This window comes from Chiloscyllium plagiosum, chromosome 3 (genome assembly GCF_004010195.1).
Source record: "Chiloscyllium plagiosum isolate BGI_BamShark_2017 chromosome 3, ASM401019v2, whole genome shotgun sequence".
NCBI lineage: Eukaryota > Metazoa > Chordata > Chondrichthyes > Orectolobiformes > Hemiscylliidae > Chiloscyllium > Chiloscyllium plagiosum.
In genome coordinates, this window is record NC_057712.1 from 50,864,838 (window position 1) to 50,876,907 (window position 12,070).

The 12,070-nt window shown below is 41.2% G+C and overlaps 1 protein-coding gene across 5 annotated transcripts in view; it reads left to right on the forward strand.

Annotated features, from left to right (window-relative positions):
• The window catches only part of fam135a (family with sequence similarity 135 member A), a 310,864-nt gene that overhangs the window by 39,156 nt on the left and 259,638 nt on the right, over positions 1-12,070 (forward strand). For 4 of the 5 annotated variants that reach the window (XM_043681729.1, XM_043681723.1, XM_043681738.1 and 1 more), the window contains 2 exons: positions 4,944-5,038; positions 5,124-5,249. The exons of the other annotated variant lie outside the window; for it this stretch is intronic. In XM_043681729.1, the coding sequence (XP_043537664.1) occupies positions 5,173-5,249 (77 nt within the window). In that variant the 5' untranslated portion in view covers positions 4,944-5,038; positions 5,124-5,172. The remainder of the gene's footprint in view (positions 1-4,943; positions 5,039-5,123; positions 5,250-12,070) is intronic. 5 annotated transcript variants of the gene reach the window in all.

Below are 12,070 nucleotides of genomic sequence, written 5' to 3' on the forward strand. Positions count from 1 at the left end.
TTGATGAGGGGAAAGCGGTAGATGTGGTATATATGGATTTTAGTAAGGCGTTTGATAAGGTTCCCCATGGTAGGCCACTGCAGAAAATACGGAGATATGGCATTGAGGGTGAGTTAGAGGTTTGGATTAGGAATTGGCTGGATGGAAGAAGACAGAGGGTAGTAGTTGATGGCAAAGTTTCTTCATGGAGTGCCGTCACTAGCGGTGTTCCGCAAGGATCTGTTTTGGGACCATTGCTGTTTGTCATTTTTATAAATGACCTGGAAGAGGGGTTAGAAGGTTGGGTGAGCAAGTTTGCGGATCATACGAAAGTCAGAGGAGTTGTTGACAGTGAGGAAGGATGTAGCAGGTTACAGCAGGATATAGAGAAGCTGCAGAGCTGGGCAGAAAGGTGGCAGATGGAATACAATGTAGCTAAGTGCGAGGTGATTCACTTTGGGAAGAATAACAAAAAGATGGGGTACTGGGCTAATGGTCGGATACTTGGTAGTGCGGATGAGCAGAGGGATCTTGGTGTCCATGTACACAGATCTCTGAAAGTTGCCACCCAGGTAAATAGTGCGGTGAGGAAGGCATATGGCGTACTGACTTTTATTGGTAGAGGAATTGAGTTCCGGAGACCTGAGCCATGTATGGAGTCGGGTATTACAAGGGGGCATAGCTTTAAATTAAGGGGGGGGGGTAGATATAGGACTGAAGTTAGGGGTAGGTTCTTCACTCAGCGAGTCGTAAGTTCATGGGATGCCCTGCCAGTAGCAGTGGTGGACTCTCCCTCTGTATGGGCATTTAAGCGGGCATTGGATAGGTATATGGAGGATAGTGGGTTAGTATAGGTTAGGTGGGCTTGGATCGGCGCAACATCGAGGGCCAAAGGGTCTGTACTGCGCTGTATTCTTCTATGTTCTATTTCTTTCAGTTATTACTCTGTTCATTGTGTTGTTGTGGGCTTTTTGGGGCTTCTGGGTGCAAATTCACCCCCCTCTATATTCTGAACCCTGCCTCAGAGCTTGCTTTGCCACTTTATAAGATCATGTTTGATCCTCAACCTTGATTCTGAACCTCTCACAGGTAAGTTTTAAAGCAATGCTGCGATATTTGTGGCAAGTTCTCGTCAGAGATTACATCTGTTGAATAATAGTTTAAACGGTTCTTTTAGAAATATGGTTATTGATCTCCAATCGAGGCAAATTATTTCATACTGTGTAGTTTTTTTGAGGTTTTTTTGAACTGAGTCATTCAGGATAAATGTGAAGTGGTCAAACTCTTAGATTTAGTAAACATTTTACCACTATTATTTCATTACAACACGAGAGTTCTTCAGTAGAATATAGAACCACTAGAAGGCTCTCTTGTCACAATGGTTCTTTATTGAATAATGTACTTGAATCCATTTTGAGATTAGTTCATAAATGAACACATTTTGGGATTGAGGAAAGCATTTGATAAGAATTTGAATTTGAAGATGCTGAAGGTGAAGCCATAATCAATAAAATAGTCAACTTTTTTTTTCACGAAGCCACCATCTCTTCATTGACTTGATTATGCAGGCAATCATGAATTGGGGAGAATTTTTCACGAATGTTAAAAGCAGAGCTATTAATTTCAAGTATCTAATAGAAAGTCGCAAGAAGAATTGTGAAGAAGAATTGTACTGCAGTTAAATTAGAATCAGACATCAGACATGCTTGATAGCAAAATTCCATCAGTAGCCAACAAGTAACTTTCTGCCTACCACGCAGGGCAGAAAAGACACGATGAGAAGTCTTTGGCTAGAAACATCCTTTCATGACCTTGGAGGAACAATTGGATGTATCTTGCTTATAAACTCAGTAACTTTGAAACAAGGACAGCCTCCTGTTGAAGAATGGCTTCCATCAGAACGCTGTTCTGGCAAATGGCCTTCAGATAGATCAGAATAAATAAGTATCTAGGTTGAATATGGTCGACGAAATAAGTGACTGGGTATTCTTTGAAAAAAGGCTTGCAGATTGTGTAGCATGTTTTGTGTCCTTCAAAGACTTACTGCTATATTCAATTTGCGTCCCTCTCTTTCTGTTTGCACCTAGCCCTTAGTGTGGGTAACACTAAACTTCTGTGATCTGAGGTTCACTTTATTTTTAATATTGTCATCCTCTCATTCATTCTGAGTATACTTGCTGTCCTTGTTTATGCTTCATACAGGGCTTGTCTCATTTGTCCCCTGCATGTGTTCTTTCCATGTGACTACTAGAGTCATTTTGCATGTTGATTTGACTAGCCCTACTTTGTAACAAGCATTTGCTGTTGTTGCATATTCTGCCTGTTTGGCATGCTTTCATGTGCTCATAGCCTTGCATAAATTTGTTCTTTTGTTTATGCTTCCTGCTTTGCTCAAGGATGTTCTCTGCCTTGTCCATTTATACTTGTATGGTAGCCCTTTCACTCATGTTTCTCTGTTTTCTTGAAGCTTGCAATTTTGGTTTCCCCTCTCTGACAGACTGTTCAACCACTCTTGATTTAATACAGTCAGAAAAAATGTATGTAAGTTTTGGTTATCTCTGAACCTCAGAGTTGCTGTGTGCATGAAGAATGGCAAGCTTTTATCTTTTGAAGAGTGCAAAATTTTTTGCATAAAACAAACCTGGCTCCTTCCACTTGTTATGGCTTACAGTTGATAGTTTTGTGGTGGGACTATTCAAAAATTGCCTGCAAAATGTTAGTTATAATTAACAGTAGTGAGCGGCATGGTGGCTGAGTGGTTGGCACTGCTACCTCACAACGCCAGGGATGTGGGTCTGATTCCAGCCTCAGGTAACTGTCTGTGTGGAGTTTGCACATTCTCTCCTTGTCTGTGTGGGTTTTCTCCAGGTGCTTCTGTTTCTTCCCATAGTCCAACAATATGCAGGTTAGGTGGATTGGCCATGCTAAATTGCCCATAGTGTCCAGTGATGTGCAATCTAGGTGGGTTAGGATGGGAAGTGCAGAGTGACAAGGATAGAGTTTTGGGGGAGTGGAGGGGAGGGGGGAGGGGGGGAGCGTGCCTGGGTAGGATGCTCTTTGGAGGGTTGTTGTGGACTTGATGGGCCGAATGGTTTCCATATTGTAAGGATTCTATGAACATAGTACACAGAACTGTGGATGCTGGAAATCTCAATTGAAAACAGAAATTGCTGAGAAATTCAGCAGGTGAGGCTACCATCCTTGGAGAGAAAACCAAGTTAATGTTTCAAGTCCTGTAACACTTCTTCAGAACTGATAGAATCTACAAAAATGTGGTGTTTATGTTGATTAGGGAAGGATGTTGACAGGTGGAAGTGGAGCTGAGGGAGAGGGAGGGAAAAAGTTAGACGGGTCAGGGGATTGTTGGTAGTAAACCAGGGAGGAAGATGATAATAGTCACTATGAGAGAATGAAAATGGGTTGGCTGAGTTGAAAGCAACTCGTGGTGACAGAACCTGGGGTGTGTGGGTGCGTAAAAGATATTGAAGGATGTGGCCAGGTTCTACAGTTATCGAACTTTTTATGGACAGAACGTAGGTTTTCTGCAAAGTGATCACCCAATCTGCATTATGTCACCCCTGTGTAGAGGAGATCGCATTGTGAGCAGCGAATAAGTAGACTAGTTGAGCAGATAAATTGCAGCTTCACCTCAAAGGTGTGTCTGGGGCTTTTGATTGTGTGAAGGGAAGAGATAAACGGGTGAATGATGCCCTGCACCTTTGCTGAAGCTATAATAAATTCTTAATCTTGGAAGGAATTAATGGATATGGGGAGAGTGTGGGTAAGTGGCGTTGAAATGCCCATCAGCCATGATTAAGTGGCAGAGTGGACTTGATGGGCTGAATGGCCTTACTTCCACACCTATTCTTATGGTCTCAGTACTGCAGTCTGCATTCTGTTCTGCTACCTGATGCACTTCATATGGTACGCCTCCCTGTAGGCCATACAAAACAACGCTTTTCACAGTATCTTTGTACATGTGATAACAATAAATCAAGCTAGATCAAATTCTGAGATTGCATGGGAGAGTGCCATGGGAGTGTGTGGAAAGTGTTGGGAAATGGAGGAGGAGTGGATCAGGATGTCCCAGATGGAACAGTAACTGTGGAATGTTGACAAAGGAGGGAAGGGGAATCTGAGTATGGTGGTGGTGGAAATGGCAGCTTATGAATGTGAAGACTAATTGGGTGGAAAGGGAGGGATAAGAGGGCCTTGTTGTAGGAGGATAGAAGTGCAGAAAATGGGTTGGACATTGCTAAGAGATAGACAACCAGGGTAACTAGGTTGAAGTAATTAGTTCGTTTTAGATACTGCAAGTCATTTTCACAAGTTATCCGTAAACCTTAGCTTCTAAGGAAAACGAAAGATATATTTTTATAATTTAGAAATCTTTCATCCAATACTGGACATTTGTAAGAGTTGTACAGTTGCCCAGAGCTGACTTCTGAATATAGCATTTGTCTTGGAATTCCAATAGTGTGGAAACAGGCCATTTGGCCCATTGGATTCACACCATTCCTCCGAAGAGCATCCCCCCAGACCCACCACATCCCTGTAACCCTGCATTTCCTACGGCTAATGCACCTAGCCTGTACATCCCTGGACAGTGTTGGAAATTTAGTAAGGCCAATTCACTTAATGTGCGCATCTTTGGAATGTGGGAGGAAACCCATGCAGACACGGTTAGAATGTGCAAACTCTGCACAGACAGGTGCCTGAGGCTGGAATTGAACTCATCTCCCTGGCACGGAGAGGCAGCAGTGCTAAATACTGAGCCACCGTGCTGCCCAATTTGTGTATCATTCCTTGCAGTAGAGAAATGGGAATAGAACATACATTTATTTTACTATGAACATTGAGTTGCTTTTGCAAATTTCAACTGTCAAAGAAAAATCTTCTTGCCTTAATGATTTTATGGTATGTTAATTGAGCGTAAAATGAATCTTACCATCATATTTCTCCAGTTGTTTACAATGCACTTATGACAGCAACCATGGAGCTTCAGAAAGGAAAAAAAATTGGTATTTGGCATGATGCAGCGGAAAATGTATAAACTAAGGTAAGTACCATATTAAGATTGTTTCTTCTACATTCTAGAATAATTTTAATTTTGATATTGACAACCTTTAATATTATTTTTATAGGTAATGATGGTAGCGACCTAAAAGTTTTGCACCTTTCTAAAGTAAAAAGATGACCGAGGTACAAGCAACAGTGGAATTTTCAGTGGAGTTACACAAATTTTACAATGTGGACCTATTCCAGAGGGGGTAATTACTCTTTACGCCATTCCTATTGTTGGTTTTGTAAAAGATAAGGTGCAAACTGCTTGTGTTACTAAATTATTGCTGAATTACTTTGGAAAGCAAATGTGCAATATATAGATGCAAAATATAATTAAACCTACTCTAACAATGCATTGCCAAGGGCGGGAGAGGAAGTAGTTCTCTGTGTAGTGTTGAATGAGGTAAAGTTAAATTAAATCAGCGAATGTGAGGTTTGTAATTGTATTGGGGAACTGTGTGACGAGGCATGTCTTTTTCAATAATACACTTTTAAAAATAATTTCAGGATAGAAATAACTCACAACATTTCTTCGGCGGTTTAACTTTTACTGTTTTACCCTCTTAAATGCTGCAATACCTGACACTTTGCATTGAAAGAAGATACAATTGAAACTTCATTATCTTGTTGAATAACTGGCCGATAGTTGATGCAATTTTTTGGTTTCCATTTGTTTTTTTAAGATGTAGGCATTGCTGTCCAGCCAATATTATTGCCTATTTCCTAATTGACCTTGAGAAGATGTTGGTGAGCAATATTCCTTCTAATTTTATTTTCAGCTGCACAGACCTCCAAGGTCCATGTGAGGCAGCAACTTCTGGAACTGGAAGTCAATACTGTCATCAGCATCTGCATGTCAAATATTGTGCATGGAGCATAGGGACAGATGTGTATGCAGCTGAGAGAGAACATCGGTGTTGAGCCATTTTTTTGAACTGCCCCCCAGTCCCTGCAGTGTGTTTATGTCCACGGTGCTGTTAGTTAGGGAGTCCCAGGATTTTGACTCAGTGCAAGCAAAGGAATGATGATACATTTCCAACTTCGGCTGATGAGTGACTTCGTGGGGAACGTGTAGGTAGTGGTGTTCAAGGGTCCAATGGTCTCTGCCGCATGTGTCCTTTCCAAGTGTTAGTGGTGATGAGTTAGAAGGGATCTTTGAGGGACTTTGGTGAATTACTGCCATGTAGTACATAATGTTGCTACTGGGCAGTGGTGATTGGGGAGGTGGATGGAATACCAATCAGGCATGTTGCTTTGTCTGGATGGTGGCAAACTTGACTGTTTGTTGGAGCTGCACCCATCCAGCAAGCACAGAATGCTTCATGATACTTCTGACTTGTATCTTGTACATTGTTGACAGCACCAATCAAGAAGTGAGTTATTCATCACAGAATTTGCAGTCTTTTGATCTGCTCTAGTAATCCCAAATTTTATTCAGCTGATTCAGTTCAGTTTCTCATCAGTGATATTTCCAGGATGATAATGGGGGATTGAGCAAAAGTAATGTCATTGAATGTCCAGGGATAGTTGGATTGTTTCTTCTTGGAGATGGCAATTGCTCAGCACTTGTGTAGCTTTAAAATTGCTAGCACTTATTAGCTTGTATTGTCAGGCTTTGTTTTACATAGATACAACTGCATGAGACTTAAATGAATTGATTGCTGATACATTTTTTTTCAATTCCGTAGAGAATCGGTGTCTTCCTATTAGCATCTCCAATAATGGAATAATTAAAACTAAGAATACACAAATTTTGGTAACTGAGTTTGAACTTCTTCCCACTACTCCAGGACTGCTCAGAGACCCATGTAACCAAAAGCAAACTTTGCTATATATGTTAAATTATTTTTATAAACTTTTGATTTCTGTTAAGTGTCATTTGCATCTTATTTAAATTTTAGGCCAGTCAGACTAATCCAGGCCAGTCATCAACAAATGTTACCTGTTCTTTAGGTTTGTATTTTTTTCAGCGAGTCTGAGAGAATATTATGTTTCAAATTGTGTTAGATTTATCTTGGTAAACATTTAGTGGTTTGTTTCTTGTATTCAAGAGTGAGATAGGGTGGGTGGGGGTGATTTCGAGGATATACGTGTGTTAGGCATTTTTGTTAATTGAAAGTACAGCATTCCTTAACAGGCTTAATGGATTGTGCAGTTGTAAATACCCCAGCATAAGTATTGGGGTAAGTGCAGGCTAGTCAGCCCAAGCTGTGTTTCTGTAGCTCTCATTAACAACTAATATCTTTGTATTCACAATTATTGGGACTGCAACATTTGGACTGCTTTTTATCAGCAAGAATTTTAAGTTTGAGTACTGCTATGCTTTTTTTCAATCCTGCATAGTTCTATTTCAATGCACTAGATTATTTTGGTAAAAACATAGAACAGTACAGCACAGCACAGACCTGTTGGCCCTCGATGTTGTGCCGACCTTTATCCTACTCTAAGATCAAACTAACCTACATACTCTTCATTTCACTATCACCCATGTGCCTATCCAAGAGTTGCTTAAATGTCCCTAACGTATCTGACTCTACTACTACCACACACCTACCTTTTGACATGTCCAGTAAATCTTGCTCCAATCGCCTTAAAATTATGCCCCCTTGTGATTGCCAGTTCCACCCTGGGAAAAAGTCTCTGGCTATCCACTCTATGCCTGTCATCATCTTGTACACCTCTGTCAAGTCATTTCTCATCCTCCTTCGCTCCAATGAGAAAATCCTAGCTCCCTCAACCTTGCTTCATAAGACATGCCTTCCAGTTCAGGCAGCGTCATGGTAACCTCTGTAAAGCTTTCACATCCTTTCTACAATGTGGTGACCAGGACCGAACACAATATTCCAAATGTGGTCTAACCAGGGCTTTATACAGCTGCAGCATAACCTCAACCCTCTTAAACTCAATCCCCCTGCTAATGAAACACACCATACGCCATCAGCTTGGGTGGCAACTTTGAGGGATTAATGGATGTGGACCCCAAGATCCCTCTGTTCCTCCACACTGCCAAGAATCCTGCCTTTTAACCCTGTAATCTGCATTCAAATTTGACCTTTCAAAATTAACCACTTTGCACTTTTCCAGGTTGAACTCCATCTGCCTCTTCTCAGCCCAGTTCTGCAATCTGTCAATGTCCCATTGAAATCTACAATATCCCTCCACACTATCCACAATTCCACCAACCTTTGCGTTATCGGCAAACTTACTAATCTACTCTTCCCCTTCCTCACCCAAGTCATTTATAAAAAATCACAAAGAGCAGATGTCCCAGAATAGATTCCTGTGGGACACCATACGTCACTGAACTCCAGGCTGACTACTTTCTATCTACTACCACCCTCTGTCTTCTATGGGCCAGCCAAGTCTGTATCCAGAGAGTCAGATTTCCGTATATCGCATGCCTCCTCCTCTTCTGAATGAGCCTACTGTTGGGAACCTTATCAAACACCATGCTAAAATCCACATACCACATCCATTGCTCTACCTTTATCAATGTGTTTTGTCACATCCTCAAAGAATTCAATAAGGCTTGTGAAGTATGACCTGCCCCTCACAGAGCCATACCGACTACCTGTAATCAAGTTATGCTTTTCCAAATAATCTTAAGTTTATGTACTCTATTGAAATTAATCTTGGGGCATTGCAGCCTCAAGACTTATTTAAAACTTCTTACTTGAAACTTTATTGCAGATGAGGTACTTTGGAAATGAGTTAGCTTTATAGTGGGGCTTCTTTTGGTTTGAGTTGCATGCCATAATTTGGCCATAATCAGGTACAGCCCTGGGAATTGTCGCAATACTCATATTGGCACAATGAACCTCCGGTGATGCGTTCACTGGAATTTAATGGAAAAATAATAATATCCTATAGAGGACTTAACAATAGATGGAGAGTGGTATGGTTAGGATTCAGCAGAAGTTGAAATTAGTAATTACTTAATGCTTCTATAAATTTGCAAATAATTTGCCTTTACATATTTAATCAAATACTGGGATAACTGGAGTTGCTTTTTATTCTATTTTTATCACTAATTCCAATTGTATATAATTAAGCAATTACAAATGAGTATAGATCTGTTAAAATGAAGATTTTTGGTTGTTATATTTTTATTTCAGTTCTGACTGTCAGTACCAAGCATGAATGGATTTAAATCATTTTAAATCAAGTTGTCACATGAAAGTGAGACTGGTTTCATGGACAAAGACAGAAGCAGTAATTTCATTGCATACACAACATGAAACTGCTTCTTCATGCAGCTGCATTTTGCTTCTGTTCTATTTCAAACAGGTTTCTTGCATCAACCTGACTCTGGTTTTTAGTAAACACAGAGAATGTTGTAAATACACATGTCTATCAGCATCTCAGAAGTGAGAAGCAGAGTTAATGCTTCGTCAGAATGAAATTTAAAAATGACGTTGCATTAAACTTTTTTCAGGATTTTTGCTTCCTTCTTTGGCTGAACACTGGAGGTTTAATTATTTGCAATCTGCACTTGTAACATAGTTTGAAAATTACATAAAGTGTAAAACTCGGAAACAGCCCACTGCGACCAATTGATCTATCCTGTCATTTATGCTTCTCCTTTCACTCTTTTTCTAATCCTATCTGCTTATCCTTTGAATTTTTTTTAACCTTTATTTTTTCAGCTTTTCTTTAAATATGTCTATCCATTTACCTCTGTGGTTGTGAGTTACATTCTGTGAATAAAGAAGGTTATCCTGAATTTCCTTTTGAATTAATTCATGATATTTTATATTTCTTGCCTTAAGTTATAGACTCCCCAACGAATGAAAGCATGCTTTTCTCTACTTTACCTTTCAAACTTTTGTGCTGATGTAGAAGCCTCTGGATCACATCTTGGTCTCTCGTGCCTTTCCTGATAAATATGTGATCTCAGTTTAGGCATCACCTTTGTGAATCGCTTTACTACCTTCTATGTTGCCACATTCTTATTATCATGTGTTGCCCAGAGCAACATACATGTATAGTCCATCCATGGTTGTGTATAAGTACAACTGATGTAGCATGCAGCTGCATAAATAGAAAATTGGCTGAGTGATAGGAAGCAAAAAGTAATGGTCAATGAGTACATTTGGGCAGGTAGAAGGTTTGTGATGAAGTTCCTCAGGGGTCAGTATTGAAACCCTTTTCATGATATGTTATTGATCTGATCTTGGTGGGGTCAGATTCAGAGTTTGCAAGATGACAAGAAACTTAGGTGAACTGTAAACTGACGAGGGCAGTGTGGAACTCCAAAAAAGGACATTGACAAACTGGGGAATTGGGTGGATAGATAAAGTTGAAAGAGCATAGAAGAGCAAAGGAAGTATTGCACAGGTCAGACCTGTGACATGTGCCTCTTGCTTGATGTGGGAGCTCAGGAACGTGGCTGACATTCCTGATTCTTATACTTGCAAGAAGTGTGTCCAGCTGCAGCTCTTGTTTGACCGCATGATGGCTCTGAAGCTGCAGATGGACTCATTGTGGAGCATCTGTGATGCTGAGGAAGTCATGGATAGCACGTTTAGTGAACTGGTCACACTGCAGGTTAGAATTGCTGAGGGAGACAGTGAATGGGTGACCAAAAGGCAGAAAAAGAGTAAGAAGGCAGTGCAGGTAGCCCCTGTGGTCATCTCCCTCCATTTTCTGTACTGTTGGGGGAGATGGCTCACCAGGGGAGGGCAGCAGTTGCCAGGATCATGGCACCGTGGCGGGCACTGCTGTTCAGAAGGGCGGGAAAAAGACTCGTAGGGCCATAGTCATAGGGGATTCTATTGTGAGGGGAGTAGATAGGCGATTCTGTGGCTGAAAACGAGACTCCTGAATGGTATGTTGCCTCCCAGGTGCTCGGGTTAGGGGTGTCACCGATCGGCTGCAGAGCATTCTAAAAGGGGAGGGTGAACAGCCAGTTGTCTTGGTGCATATAGGCACCAGTGATATAAGTAAAAAATGAGATGAGGTCTTGAAAGCAGAATTCAGGGAGCTAGGAGAGAAGTTAAAAAGGAGGATCTCAAAGGTAGCCAGCGTAGAAGTGAAAAAAATAGGCATGATGAACACATGGCTTGAGGGATGGTGTAGGAAGGAGGGTTCAGATTTGTTGGACTTGGGGAAGATGGGACGATTACAAAATGGACAGTCTAAATCTGAACAAGACTGGAGTTTTTGCTACTGCTGCTGGGGTGGTTTTAAACTAATGTTGCTGGAAACCAGAAGAGAAGGCAAGTAGACAGCGAGGTGGAAACTGGAGACTAAGTATCATGAAGATAGCATTAATAAGGGGATGAGTAGGCAGAGAGCAGATGAACGCAAAAGAACTGGTGGCCTAAAGTGCAAGAAGTATAGTGGGTAAGGCAGATGAACTTAGGGCTTGGATTGATGCCTGGGAGTATGACGTTACTGCAATCACAGAGACTTGGTTGAAGAAAGGGCATGATTGGCAACTAAATGTGCCAGGATATAGATGCTTCAGACAGGAAAGGGAGGAGTAAAAGGGTGGGGGGTGGTGGAGTTGCTTTGCTGGTCAGGGATGACATAATGGATGTGCTAAAGGAGGACATTATGGAGAGCTTGAGGAGTCAGGCATTATGGGTGGAGCTGAGAAATAAGAAGGGTGCAGTTACATTGTTGGGGCTGTATTACAGGCCTCCCAACAGTGAGCATGAGGTAGAAGAACAATTAGGTGAACAGATTGTGGAAAGATGTAGAGGTGACAGGGTGGTGGTGATGGGAGATTTTAATTTTCCCAACATTTGACAGAACCATGTGGTCATGCTGCAGCTGTACAAAACTCTGGTGCAGCTGCACTTGGAATATTGTGTAAGTCCTGTTTAACACATTATAGGAAGGATATGGAAGCTTTGGAAAGGGTTCAGACGAGATTTACTAGAATGTTGCCTGGTATGGAGGGACGGTCTAATGAAGAAAGGCTGAGGGACTTGAGGCTGTTTTCATTAGAGAGAAGGTTGAGAGGTGACTTAATTGAGACATATAAGATAATCAAAGGGTTAGATAGGGTGGACAGTGAGAG